This window comes from Coloeus monedula (genome assembly GCF_965178545.1).
Source record: "Coloeus monedula genome assembly, chromosome: 29".
Lineage (NCBI taxonomy): Eukaryota > Metazoa > Chordata > Aves > Passeriformes > Corvidae > Coloeus > Coloeus monedula.
The window spans coordinates 1,148,450-1,161,473 of record NC_138809.1 but is presented as its reverse complement, the minus strand read 5'-3'; the positions used below and the strand labels follow the sequence as shown (position 1 = coordinate 1,161,473).

General features: G+C 64.0%; 1 protein-coding gene across 5 annotated transcripts in view; it reads right to left on the bottom strand.

The window, feature by feature from the left end:
- Nucleotides 1-11,938, bottom strand: part of CADM3 (cell adhesion molecule 3) — a 17,926-nt gene extending 5,988 nt beyond the window's left edge. For all 5 annotated transcript variants that reach the window (XM_082298662.1, XM_082298664.1, XM_082298663.1 and 2 more), the window contains exons 1-4: nucleotides 11,735-11,938; nucleotides 459-599; nucleotides 167-319; nucleotides 1-21 (exon numbers count right to left, since the gene is read on the bottom strand). In XM_082298662.1, the coding sequence (XP_082154788.1) occupies nucleotides 1-21; nucleotides 167-319; nucleotides 459-599; nucleotides 11,735-11,810 (391 nt within the window). In that variant the 5' untranslated portion in view covers nucleotides 11,811-11,938. The remainder of the gene's footprint in view (nucleotides 22-166; nucleotides 320-458; nucleotides 600-11,734) is intronic.
- Nucleotides 11,939-13,024: the final 1,086 nt, after the last annotated feature.

The following is a 13,024-nucleotide window of genomic DNA, read 5'->3' as shown; positions in this document are numbered from 1 at the left end:
TTTGGGGCTTCTGGGGGATTCCTGCAGGAGGAGGAGGAGGCAAAACCCACAAATCTGTGAGCTGGGTGAGCACTGCAGAGTGTGAGACACACAGGAAACACAGCGAGGGTGAGGTAACGGGATCCGGGAGGGGATGGGGAGCAGGGGGACTGCCCCCGTGTCCTACCCAGCACGGTGACCAGGGCCTTGGCCGTCCTCACAGGCATGGTGAAGATGGAGCAGGTGTACTCGCCCTCGTCGGCCAGCACCACGTCGCTGATGCTGATGGTCAGCTCGTTGGGGGTGGATCTCTCCAGCTGGATCCTGTTATCCCGCAGGGCTGAGGGAAAAAGGACAACGGGCTCGGTGCCACCACCCACCCCCCTGCGCTGGCTCTGCCCGGGGTGGCAGCAGGAGGGGACGTCACCCCGTGAGCAGCTCCCCGCTGTCCCCTCAGCGCTCCGGCTGCGGGGTTTTACCTCGTTTTTCCCCGAAGTACAGGGTCTGCTGGGCAGGGTTGGACCACTGCAGTGAGGAGTCATCGGGGTCCTCCACCTGGCACTTGAGCACCACCGTGCCACCGGCCACCACGGTCTCGTCCGACGTCGTGGGCTGGCTCTCTGCGCACGGAGAGGGACAATTGGGGGGTGTCACCTCCCTGCAGAGCGTCCCCGAGCAGCCCAGGAGCAGCGGTGTCCCCAAAAGCCACCTGAGCACAGCTGTGTGCGTCCCCCCGTGCCTCTGCAGGGACACGGGTGTTCTCCCTGTGGTCCTGTTCCCCAGCAGGGAATCAGGCTGGGATCGGCGCTGCCGCCCCTCCTGCAGCGCCCACGGGGACAGGGGACACCGCTGTCCCCACGGCAGCTCACGGGGACACTGGCACGGCCCCAGGGCTGCCGGAGGATCCTGACACGAGAAAATCCCGGCAGAGCAGGGGGATCCAGGAGCAGCAGCAGAGCCTGGCCCCGGCTGGAGACACCCAGGGAGGCACCGAGCCCTACCCCACAGCCCTGGCAGTGCCAGCGAGCTGGGCCCACGCCCCGGGGGCTCCGTGCCAGGCACTCCTGGCACTAGGACGCTCCATTCGCCACCTCCATCCCGGCAAAGGCACCCCCAGGCCATGCAGTGCCACCTGCGGGGTGTCAGTGCCCCGCTCCCGGTGTCATCCCTAAGGGGAAGGACTCGCTCCGTGTCCCTCCCCAGGCTATTCCCTCAGCTCCTCCTCGTCCTTCCCCTTCCCTCGGGCTCCTGGAGCAGCGGAGCAGCCCAAGGGCAGGGAAGAGCAGCTCGAGGATCAGATAGCCCCCACCGGCCCAAGGACAGCTATTTTTGGGAAGCTGCCGTGCCAAGGAGCGGAGCTGCAGAGGGACAAGGGGGACACGGCACAACCCCCGGGCCCGGCCAGTGGAGAGGGAGGAACACGGAGAGCGCTGGAAGCACCTGAATTTCCTAATTTTCCATGCACAAGGTGAAGGGAAATTCATCCTTTTGCTCCCATCACGAGCTCCCCGAAGCTGTCGCAGGAAGGTTTTGGAGGAGGGCAGGACGAGGCTGGGCTTTCCTGTTAAACTCCAGGAAAGGCTGGGCTGGAAGCACCCGAGGAAGGAATTTTTTAGGAAGGAATTCCTCCCTGGGAGGGTGGGCAGGCCCTGGCACAGGGTGCCCAGAGAAGCTGTGGCTGCCCCTGGATCCCTGGCAGTGTCCAAGGCCAGGCTGGACATTGGGGCTTGGAGCAGCCTGGGACAGTGGGAGGTGTCCCTGCCATGGCAGGGGTGGGAATGGATCCTTTAAGATCCCTTCAATCCAAACCATTCTGGGATTCCCTGAGTCCCAGGATTTCCAGAGAAACATCAAACTGGATTAAAACCATTCCCAGTGTAAAGACCCTTCATCCCCACGAACCTCCCCGTCCTCACTGGCCAAGTTTTTTCTGCTCTTTGCTCTTCCCTGATTCATTCCCTGCTCTCTCCAGACCCTGGCACGGCGGGAGCTGAGCAGGACCCCACCAGTGCCAGGACACTGTCACCCTGTCACATCCCCGCAGCGACGCCACAGCTCTGCTCCGCCCTGGGAATCCGCCCTGGGAATCCATCCCTCGGCTTGTTTTAATTTAGTTAACGAGCCTTTGTCCTGCCACACCGTAATTAGGGGATTAGAACGCTCCAAGCCGCTCCTGTCCAAACTGCAGCTCGGACACAGCTGAGGACAAGGGTCCGACACCCACGCAATTAATGCAATTACCACCCTGCCCCGAGCCCGGCCTCGTTAAGGAATTAGCGTGGGAAGAGGTTAAACGCACCAAGGATGCCACCGCCACCCTGGGGGACACCACGGGGACACCCCAGAGGGGACATTCCCCTCCTCTCGTCCGCGGGACCACGCGCTAGGACTCCGACCCCTCATCCCCCCCGGTCCCAGGCTGTGCCAGGGCCGTGTCCAGCTGTCCTGGGTGGGGGGCACAGCCCCTGGCACGACCCAGATCCCCAGGGGGGCTCCGTACCCGCCGGAACAGATGGGAACAGCCGGGATTTCATCAAATCCCCGCAGCTGGAAGTGACAGAATAGGGGCAGAGCTGGGAGAGGAGGGGGCTCAGCACCCCCAGAGCAGCAGGACCCACCCCGGAGGTCTCCCCCTCCTCCCACGGGGTCTCTCTGCAGCCACGGCTGCTCGGGCTGGGGATGGAGGCTCACTAAGGCATCATGGAACTACAGAATTCCAGAACGGTTTGGGCTGGAAAAGGACATCAGTGCCAGCCCTGCCATGGGCAGGGACACCTCCCACTGTCCCAGGCTGCTCCAAGCCCCAATGTCCAGCCTGGCCTTGGGCACTGCCAGGGATCCAGGGGCAGCCCCAGCTGCTCTGGGCACCCTGTGCCAGGGCCTGCCCACCCTCCCAGGGAGGAATTCCTTCCCAATATCCCAACTAAATCCAACCCTGGCACAGCCAGGGGTGTCCTAGAAGACCCAGGGGTGCTCAGAGCAGGGACCGTCCCCTCCAGGGGTGCCACCCCTCTGGAAACCCAGCTCCAGCCAAGCTCTGGGCTGTCCTGGCACAGAGAGCCTGGGACAGGTGCTGGACACTCCGGGAGCATCCACGCTGCCCGTGCCAGCAAGTGCTGCCAGCGCAGGGCTGCTGCCACCCGCCAGGGCTGGCACTGTCCCCTCACCTCCCTCTGTGTCACTGCCACGGCCAAAGCACGGCCTGGGGGCTGCAGGGACCCTTCAAGCCTCTGTTATCATCCCCCAAGAGAGGGCCAAGCCAGCAGTGAGGGCTCCTGGCAGGCTGGGGACACCCTGGAACCATCCAGCAGGGCCAGACCTGGCACAGGAGGGCTCAGATCCAGCTCCAGGGACAGGCAGAGCAGCCTTGGGCTCCCCAAAACCACCCCAGGAAAGCTGTGCCAAGCCCCATGTGGGGCCCAGAGCTGCTGCCCGTGTTTGTGCTCCCCGTTGGTGCAGCGGAGCCGGGGAAGCGCTGCACTCCAGAAAAATCAATATTTCATTAATTAGAGCCGTGCACTTTTGCAAGAGGGGCTGCATTCATATTTATGAGGGGGAAAATGATGTGTGAAAATGATGTGGAAAAATGATGATGTGGACACCTCCGCTGCTCCTGGAGCCCGGCATGAGTGTCCCCATCCACAAGGACTGTCCCCAAAGCTCTGCAGCTCTGGGCCTCCAGACCCAGGATGCTCCCAACAAGGAAAAAATTGATCTTCTGCATCTCAGGAATTCTGCAACGCAGCCACGGTGCTGCCTGCCTGGAGCAGCTTCACCTGGAGCAGGCAAGCAGGGAGAGAGGCCTGGGAAGAGCCCAGCAGCCGTGCAAGCGAGGCTGGAGCTGCAGGATCCTCTCCAGGGAATGTCCACCCCATCACAGCTCTTTGCCAGGCTGTGAAAACATCTCCGTGGCAGAAATAACCCCAGGGAAAACCACCCACTGCTCCGAGCCCTCCGACGCCTCCGGCTCACAGCCGTGTCCCAAAAATGCTTCTCGTTTCCCTCCTTCTTTCCCAAAAAACCCCTTCTCATTTCCCTCCTTCTTTCCCAAAAATGCTTCTCATTTCCCTCCTTCTTTCCCAAAAAAACCCCTTCTCATTTCTCTCTTTCTTTCTCAAAAAACCCCTTCTCATTTCCCTCCTTCTTCCCTGTTTACTCTGGGTTCGGCATCACAAAGATCCAATTCATCCCCGTGGGCACAGATGTTTTCCAAGGCGCCTTCTTCTCCTCTCCAAGGACTTTGTGTTCCAGCCATTCCCTCCCCAGCTCCATTCCCAGCCCCGGGGCATCTTTCCCTTCAGGGGATCCGTGCGGGAATCCTGGCAGGGCGGGAATTTTGAACTCATGGATGGGGAAGGCTCAGACATCTGCTGTGCACATCCCTTGCACAGGCTGATTTTAGCAGGGTGTGAATCCACAGTCTGGAATACCCAGAGCCCGAATTCCAGGCAGCTGAACCGCTGCAGATTTCCCAGGAGAGGGAAACCTGCTCCTGTTTGGGTGCATCTGCTGCGTTCCACCTCAGATGCGGCGTCACCGGTGCTGTGACAGTGACAGGACACATCCCATCCCTCCAGGAGCCTCCTGCAAGTCCAGGGCCGGCTCCTTTCCCAATCCAGTGACACCCAAGGTCCATCCAGGCTGTCCCCAAGAGGCAGATCTGGGCAGGGAGCAGATGGAGGCCAGGCTGGAGCGAAAGGTGGAGGTGGGAGGGATCCAGGCTGATCCAGGAGAAGGCTCCACGTGGGGACATCCCCGTGTGGTGTCACCTGGCTCTGCTCTGGGTAGCTGTGGAATCCAGGGTGCTCCTGTTTTCCTCACAGGGATAAATCCATCCAGGAATTCCACAGGTGCCTGAAGCGCCTTCTGGCAGCCCCCACAGCCGCTCCCTCCGAGCTGTCCCTCCCCCAGGGAGAAGGGTTCGATCCCAGGGGGACAGGGACTGTCAGGGGAACGCAAACATTCCCTAAATGTGGGAAACAGAGCCCTGAGTGTGCTCCCAGCTCGGCTGTGCCAGGGACAGGGATGTGGGACCAGTCACTGCTCCAGGACTCCTTGCAGGGTGTGAGATCCAGAGGTTAACGGGGGATCCCAATGTCCAACAGGAACACCCTGGACCCCGCAGCTCCTTCGTCCTGGCTGTACCCAGAGCCAGGTGACACCACACAGGGGTGTTCCCACGTGGAGCCCTCACCTGGATCCCTCCCACCTCCACCTTTCGCTCCAGCCTGGCCTCCATCTGCTCCCTGCCCGGATCTGCCTCTTGGGGACAGTCTGGATGGACCCCGCAGCCACGAGGGACGCCTGGATGCCCCTGGATTGGGATCTCACTGCTTGTGAGGGAAGTGGCGGCTCCAGGGCCTTCACAGCTCCCACATGAAACCCGCTCACCCCAAACACCAAATTCCACAGGATTTCTCTGTAAATGAGCATTCCCTGAGGCACAGCAAGAAGATGCAGCTCCTCATCACCTCCCTCCCTGAACCCTGGGGTGTCCCAAGGCCTTGGGATGGTCCCCAGCAGCCCCCAGGGGCAGGGTGCTGGTCCAAGGGGCACTGGCACAACCTTGGGCACCTCTGAGGCTGCATCTGTGACCAGAGGGACACTGTCACCTCCTGCCAGACCTGCCCGGGGGACAACCAAGAGCCACTGGTGACACCTGACCAGGGTTCAACAGCTGAGACACAGCCAGCAATTAGCATCAATCAGCTCCAGAGAGGATGATTCCAAGTGCTCTGGGACCATGGGATGCTCCTCTCCTCCTCCTCCTCCTCCCCCAGCCCTGGCTGCATGCTCTCAGAGCCGACCTTCCCGGTGTGACTCCGGCTCCATCCTCACTGTGCAGGGCTGGGAAGCAGCTTCTCCTCTCCTCTTCCTTCTCCCTAAACCCCACACAGCCCCTGCAGGGCCAGAGGAGAGCTGGGATGGGATCAGGGAGCTGGGGAACCCCTCGGATGGCTCCGCTCGGCCCCATTTCCACATTCACACCAGGCTGGTGCCACCTTGCTCAGGAAAAGGCAGTGGCATCCTCAGGAAATCCCAGGACACCAGGATCACCTCCTTCCAAGGCCATCCCACGGCTCAGAGGGTCTCCTGCCACCCCCACCAAGCTGCAGCAGGAGAGCCCAGAGCTGGCTGGTCACACCCAGAGCGCTGGGAGGGAGCAGAGCAGAGGGAAAACCCCCCCAGTTCTGGGCCACCCCAAATCCCCCAAGCACCTTGACAGCCTTTGCCGGTGTCACAGCTCCCTGGGGACCCTGAAAAGGAGAGAATTCCCCGCAGACCCTGGGGCACAGGGCAGGGTGACCCCTGTGCCAGCGCCCTCCCCCAGTGTGACAGCCAACAGCTGAAACTCCATTTTTTGAGTGGGTTTTTTAGCTCCTACCCTAAGGCCAATCTCCAACATGACTGTTGCCAAGGGAACGAGCTCTGTGCTTTGACAGTTCTGTTTTAAGGATCTCCCTGCCCAGCGAGGTGTCTCAGCCCAGTTGGATGCCCTGGCACGGGGTTTGGTGGCTCTGCAGCCACCTCGATGCTGGCAGCAGAGCCGTGTCCTGAGGAATTGTCACTCGCCAGTGCCCCAGGACTAAACACCCCGGGTGCTGTAAGAGGATATTTATAACAAAACTGAGCAATGGGGAAGCCGTGGCAGCTCTGCTGCTCTCCTGGGGGACAGCACAGCCAACGCCTCCTCCCAACCTCCCACAAATAGAATCAGGGAACGGCCGGAGTGGGAAGGGACCCACAGGGATCATGGAGTCCAACTCCCGGCCCTGCACAGACATCCCAATGATGCCACCCTGGGCATCCCTGGGAGTGTTGTCCAAATGCTCCTGGAGCTCTGGCAGCCTCGGGAATGTGACAATTCCCAGGGGAGCCTGGACAGTGCCCAGCACCCTCTGGGGGAAGAACCTTTTCCTGATCTCCAACCCAAACCTACCCTGGCACAGCTCCAGCCGTTCCCACAGGTCCTGGTGCAGTGGAGACTTCCCACATCCCAATGGATGCCCAGGAATGTGCTCGGCATCAGCTGCATCCTAGCATGTCACCTCTGCTGCTGCAGAGTGTTCTGGCCCTTTTGGAGTCCCCAAAACCACAGGGAGAAAAAAAAAAAAGCCAGAACCCAAAGTTGGTGAGACTTGGAGAAGCAAAATGGAGCCTCCAGGAGTGCCACGAGGGTGAAGGTGTTCAGAGAAGCTCAGAGCAGCAGCAGCCCAGGCTGGAGCACCTCAGGAGTGCTCCTGGATCCATCTCCCCATGACTGGGAGCAGCAGAGCAGGATCCTGATTGCAGCAGGAGGGAGAACGAGGAGCTGCAGCCCTGGACACCAGCGCAGACACCCCAAAGCACATCCCAGCCCTGGAAACAGCTCCCTGAGGTGTTGTAGGCGAGCAAAAGCATCTGCAGCTGAAGCAGCGCCTGGAGCATCACCCGAGGATGGGGCAGCTCCCGGGATGCTGCAGGGACACCGGGAGCTCTCAGCTCTGCTGCTCCCCGGCCAAACTCCCGGCAAACGCTGCTGCTGCCGGGTCTGCACCAGCCCTGCTACCCTCCAGCACGTCCAGACACCGCAGGGCCTCCGCGGGAGCCGCAGCATCCAACACCTGCCCGCGGTCCCTGCGCCCTCGGCCGCATCCCAGCGCAGGCGGAGCGTGACGCTGGGCAGGTGACTGGAATGGTTAAACACGTTCCTGCCCAGCCCTGCTCGCAGCCTTGGCTTCCCCGCCTCCCTCCGCTGTCACCGGCTGCCTTTGGCTTGTCTGGGTTGGTGCTGTTGGCACCGGGGCTGCCCAAACGCAGCACGGAGCATTCCTGCCTCTGACTCCGCCTGGCTCCTCATCCTCCCCCCCAGGACAGCCCCGGGTGGAAGAGGAGCTCTCTGGGAGGGGGATGGAGAATCTCACTCCCTCACAGGTGGGTGAGGAGCCGGGGCACCAGAGAGGTCATTCCCACCCCACCGTCCCCACGCAATGAAGGCTCTGCTGCTCTCAGCTGCCGGTGCCCGGCCAGGAGCAGAGGGGCCAGAACTGGACCAGATGGTTCAAGCTGAGCTGACCCAGTAACTGGGAGGAGGAGGAGGAGCAGATCCATCTGACTGTGGGGGTGTTACAGCACTGGCAGCACCTTCCAGGGCCCGTGGAGCCACCGAAGATCCAAAGCAACCAGGACTCTGCTCAATCTGTGCAGAACCAGCACTGGGGGACCTGCAAGGCTGAGGCATCACTAGGGCTGGAAAAGCAGCCTGGAGAGCAGCTCAGGTGGACACCAGGCTGGGCAGGGCGTGCCAGGCCAGACACTGGCACAGCCGTGCCCAGGACAACAAGCCCAGCAGCACAAGCAGAGCCCACCAAGCTCCAAGCTGGCACCACCACCAAAACCACCTTGGATGCGTGCCCACATCCTGCCCCACTCCCTCCCTCCCACCGCTCCTCTCCTGCAGGGATCTGGACGGGCACGAGACACCCTGGATTGGGGTAAAACGAGGTTAGGAACCAACGCAGGGAAAACAAACAGGAGCAGCTCTGCTGCAGCTCCCTCCATCTGGCTGCGCGGCCGCCGTGCCAGCGCCAGGGTGACTCCCCAGATGTAGCCGCCTCCGGTTCCTCCGGCGATTCCAACACCCCTGGAGAGGCGGGAACGTCAGGCAGAGGGAGAAGAGGCAGCGTCTCGCAGGCAGGAGACCGCCCAGGCAGGGAATCCTGGGCAAACAGGGCGCTTCTCTGTCCAGAGGAGGACGGGTACCCACACCTCGGGATGCTCAGCTCATGCTCCGGCAGCATCGCCCCATTCCGTTGGGATTTCTCCTCCCGCCCGCAGGCCAGGCCACCACGCTCCCAGGAGACAGCACAGGCTATGCCAAAACCCACGGCATTGTCAGGACAGCGGCAGAATTCCTGTCCCCGGCAGTGGTGCCAGCACATCCCTCACTGTCTGGGCATGCAGCGGGCACCTCTGCAGTGCCTGATCCCAGGCTTTGTCCTAAAATCCAGCCTTGCCTGTTGAGCCTAACGCATTGTGCCAGCTGAGCAGTGGATTCCATGCTCTCCAGCCAGCTGCCTGCACAGGGATGCTCTGCTCCCTCCCCTCTCCTCCGGCTGAGTGCTGATCCTGGCCCTGGAACAGCTCGTTTCCCCCAGGCAGCTGATCCGAGTCATCCGAAATCAGGCCAAGCAGGTAGTGAGTGATGCAGAGAGGTCGCCCTCCCTCCCTTTCGTGCCTCACCAGGGCTGTCACTGCTTTCCTCGGCTCAGGAGCCAAGGGCTGGTGCTGGCACAGGCACCGGGAGCATATGGCGAGCCCTAATGGCACTGGGAAAGGGGCTCTTGCTCACATTCCGTGGGGAAAAGCACCGCGGAAAGCAGCAATCAAAGGATTCTGTTGCTCCAGACAACGCCGAGCTCCCACCACCCCACTGTGCCCCTGGGCTCTCCCTGCTCCAACCTCCCACATTCCAGTGCAGAGGGAACAGGACCTGCAGATGTCACCTGCTCGGAGGCTGGGGATGGCAGAAGCCCTGTGGGAGCCCAGCCCCTCTCCCAGCCTGACCAGACCCCATCCCACAAAGGCAGGGCAGCCTGGGAGGCTGCTGCCAGCCAGGACAGCAGCAGGAAGCACAGGGCATCCCCCCAAGACAGAGGGAGCTTCTCTGTGTGGCCTGGCCAAGCAGACACCTCCAGCAGCTCCAGAGAGATGAAGCCACCCCGCAGGACAAGGGACAGCATCCTGAACCTGCCTCTCTGCAAAGCCCTGATCTCGCCGGGCTGAGGATACCTCCAGTGCCCCAGGGGGAAAAAACAGCCCCAAGTCATCTGGTTTTGGCCCGTGGTGGCCTCCCAGGGCATTGTCCAAACAAAAGGGTTACACAACTCCCGAGTGGAATAACCCTGCAGAGAGAGAATGATCCTCACACAAGGACAACCACGCACCAGCCCAAACAGCCGAATGTGCCGACAGCAGCACAACGCCAGCCAAGAGCTCAGACAGGGCCCTCTTGTGCAGGACCAGTGCTCCCAGTGCCTGGGTGGCTTCCAGGGGTTCCTCCAGACCCTGCCATGCTTGTGGCGGTGGAGGAATGTTCTCCAAAGAGAAGACTCCACCCCACCCCAGGACAGGCACCAGGGAAGGGATGTCCCCTGAGCCACTCTGGGATGGTTCAGGGGCTCCAGGATGAGGCACCAACCACGAAGACACAACAATAACTTCTTTCCAAGCATCTCCCAGCCATCCGTGTCCTCTGCTCTCAAAGGTTTTTTAGGGGTCTGTTTGTCCAGCTGTGCTGGACTGTGGGGAGCCTGGCACTGGTGGCCAGGGCTGGGCCACAGCAGAGGCCAGCCCAGGAGGAAATCTTGCAGTGTCATCATCTGGGCTGTGTCCTGTCCCAGGACAGCTCCGAGTCACGGCCACCGCCCCTCCTGGGAGCGCTCCCCAGGATGCTCAGCCACCCCCAGCCCCACAGGCTGAGAATCCCCACATGGGGCTGCCAGGACGTCCCCACGCTGTGGGGCTGAGCGTCACCCACACCCAAGTGACTCTTTCGGGTGCCCGTGGGAGGACCGTGGCCAAAACCAGAACAAATCCCGGGATTTGTGGATGGGAACACAGCCACCAGCCCCCAGAGCCTGTGACAGCAACAGAGATGGGTGCGGGGGAGCTGTGGGGGCTGCGGGCTCAGCCCTTGTCCCCACCGCGCCGCGCTCCCACCTGCACAGCCCTCGGGACCCCCGATCCCGTTCCAGAATCGCCTCCCTGCTCCTGATGGGCCGCAGGGACGTGGATGGAGACCGGACCCACCGTCAGCCACCCCAGACCACAACACAGCGTGTCCAGCCCAGCCCCAAGCCAGCTGCTGCACCTCCGCACCCAAACACGCAGCAGCACCGATTCTGTCACGACAGACGACTCCCGACACGGCAAACGCAGCCGCCAGCAGCCAGGCAGGGATGGCGGGTCCGAGCCACCGCCGGCCACCCGCAGGGACCCGCAGCCCCACAGCGACGGGGGACACGGCGCTGCCACCGGCGAGCCTCGACCAAAATCACATCCGCTCCGCGACTGTCGCCGGCGGTGAACCCCCTTTGTCTGGCGAGCCGGGGCTCCGCCGCGCCCCGCGGCTCTGGATGCCCCGCACATCCCGGCAGCATCCCGGCGGGACGGGGAGCGGCCGCCGCTGCCGAGCCCCCCGCCCATCTTGGGAGGCGGCTCCCACCGGAGGGACCGGGGACCCGCCCCAGCCACGGCGGGGATGTCACCGCCGCTCCCGGGGGGCTCCATCCGCCCCTCAGCGCTGTCTGTCCCCCCCTCCGCGTGTCACCACCGAGCCCCGGCACCCTCGCGGCGGGGCGGCTCCGCCGCACCGGGGACTCTCCATCCGCCCCCCCCCGCCCGCTCCGCGGGCAGCGCCGGGAGGGGCCGCGCGCCGCCGCCGCCCGCCGGGGCCTGTCTGGAACCTTCCGCCGCCCCGGCCCCGGCCCCGCCCCGGGCGGTCCGCGGCCATGGGGGGACACGACGGGCAGCACCGGCGCCGCCGTGACCTTGAGCCCCGCCGGCCGCCCGGGACCGCGGGAGCCGCACCCGCAGCCGGCGGCAGGGCGGGCCCCGAGGGCCGGGCGGGGCGGGGCGGGCGGCACCTGCCTGACCCACATAACGGCCCCGTTCGCGCCGCCGCCCCCTGCACCTGTCGCTCGGTTCCCCGCATCCCCGGCCATAGCGGCGAGGACGGGGGAGAGGTTAGCCCGCTCGCGGTGCCGCCACTCACCGTCGCGGGAGAGGTTTCCCCGGGAGCTGCCGAAGCAGGCGACAAGCAGTAGGATGCCGAGGGTTGGGGGCTGCATGATAGCGGCGGTGGCGGCGGGAGCCCGCGGGGCCGGCGCGACCGAGCCGCAGCGCGGACGGCGGGCGCTGCTCTCTCCGCTCCGGAGCCGGCGGTGCGGCAGCGGCGGGGATTAAATAGAGCGCGAGGAAGAGACCATTCGTGCCGGGGGGGGGCGGGGGGGCCGCGCCGATGCCGCCCCCCTCGGCCCCCGTGTAAACACGCCCGCTCCGGCCGCCGGCCCCCCCCGCGCCCTGAGGCGCGGTGGTGCGCGCCGCATGCGCGGCTCCCGGCGGGAGGCAGGTGCGCGCGGGGCGGCGGCGGCGGCGGGGGGGGACGGGGGTCCCCTCGGTCCCCCCTCGGTCCCCCCTCGGTTCCCCCTCGGTCCCCCTTCGGTTCCCCCTCGGTTCCCCCTCGGTCCCCGTGGTCCCCCCTCGGTCCCCATCCCGCCCCCGCACTGAGTGAGGCCGGTCCGAGCGGAACGGCGATGCCTCAGGGTGTCGTCCCCAGAGCGGATCACCGGCTGGGCGGTCCCGCCATGGAAGGGGGTGTCGCCGGTCGGAGGCATCGTCCGGCCCCGCAGGGCTCCGCCAGGTCGGGTCCCCTCTCGGGACGCGGTGTCCCCGGGCCGGGTCACTCCGCGGGGCCGCCCCCAGGCAGCGCCCGGCTGGGTGGATGGAGCGCGGTCCCCTTGGCAGGGTGAGAGGGGCCGGAGCAGAGATGCTGGGGTGTCGCCTATGCTGGGGTGCCTCCCGTGCTGGGGTGTCACTCTCACTGGGATGTCACCCGTGCTGGGGTGTCACTCTCACTGGGATGTCACCCCTGCTGGGATGTCACCTGTGCTCACCAGCATGGCCCAGCCCGTCCCAGTTCCTGCAGCTTGTACCACCCAGACCCCCGACTGGTCCTTGCAGCTGGATCACATTTGGGGTGGAGCCTGTTCTGTCCCAGTCCCTAAAAGTCAATGTCCAGTACTGGCTGTCCCCTGACATCTCCCAGGCAACTCCTTTATCCACCCTCACCCATCCATGCTCTCATCCATCAGATGATTCCCCCGAGCTCTGGCTCTTGCCAGCCCAGGCATTTCCAGCTCTGGAGGATTTCAGGGCTCCGGGGAAGCATTCCCAGCTCGTTCCCAGAGGGGAATTAACCCCTTTTGCCGGAGAGCTCCTGTGCAGCCCTTCCCGGCGTCAGCACCAGCCCCTCACGTGCGTTTCGGAGGAGCTGCTCCGAGGC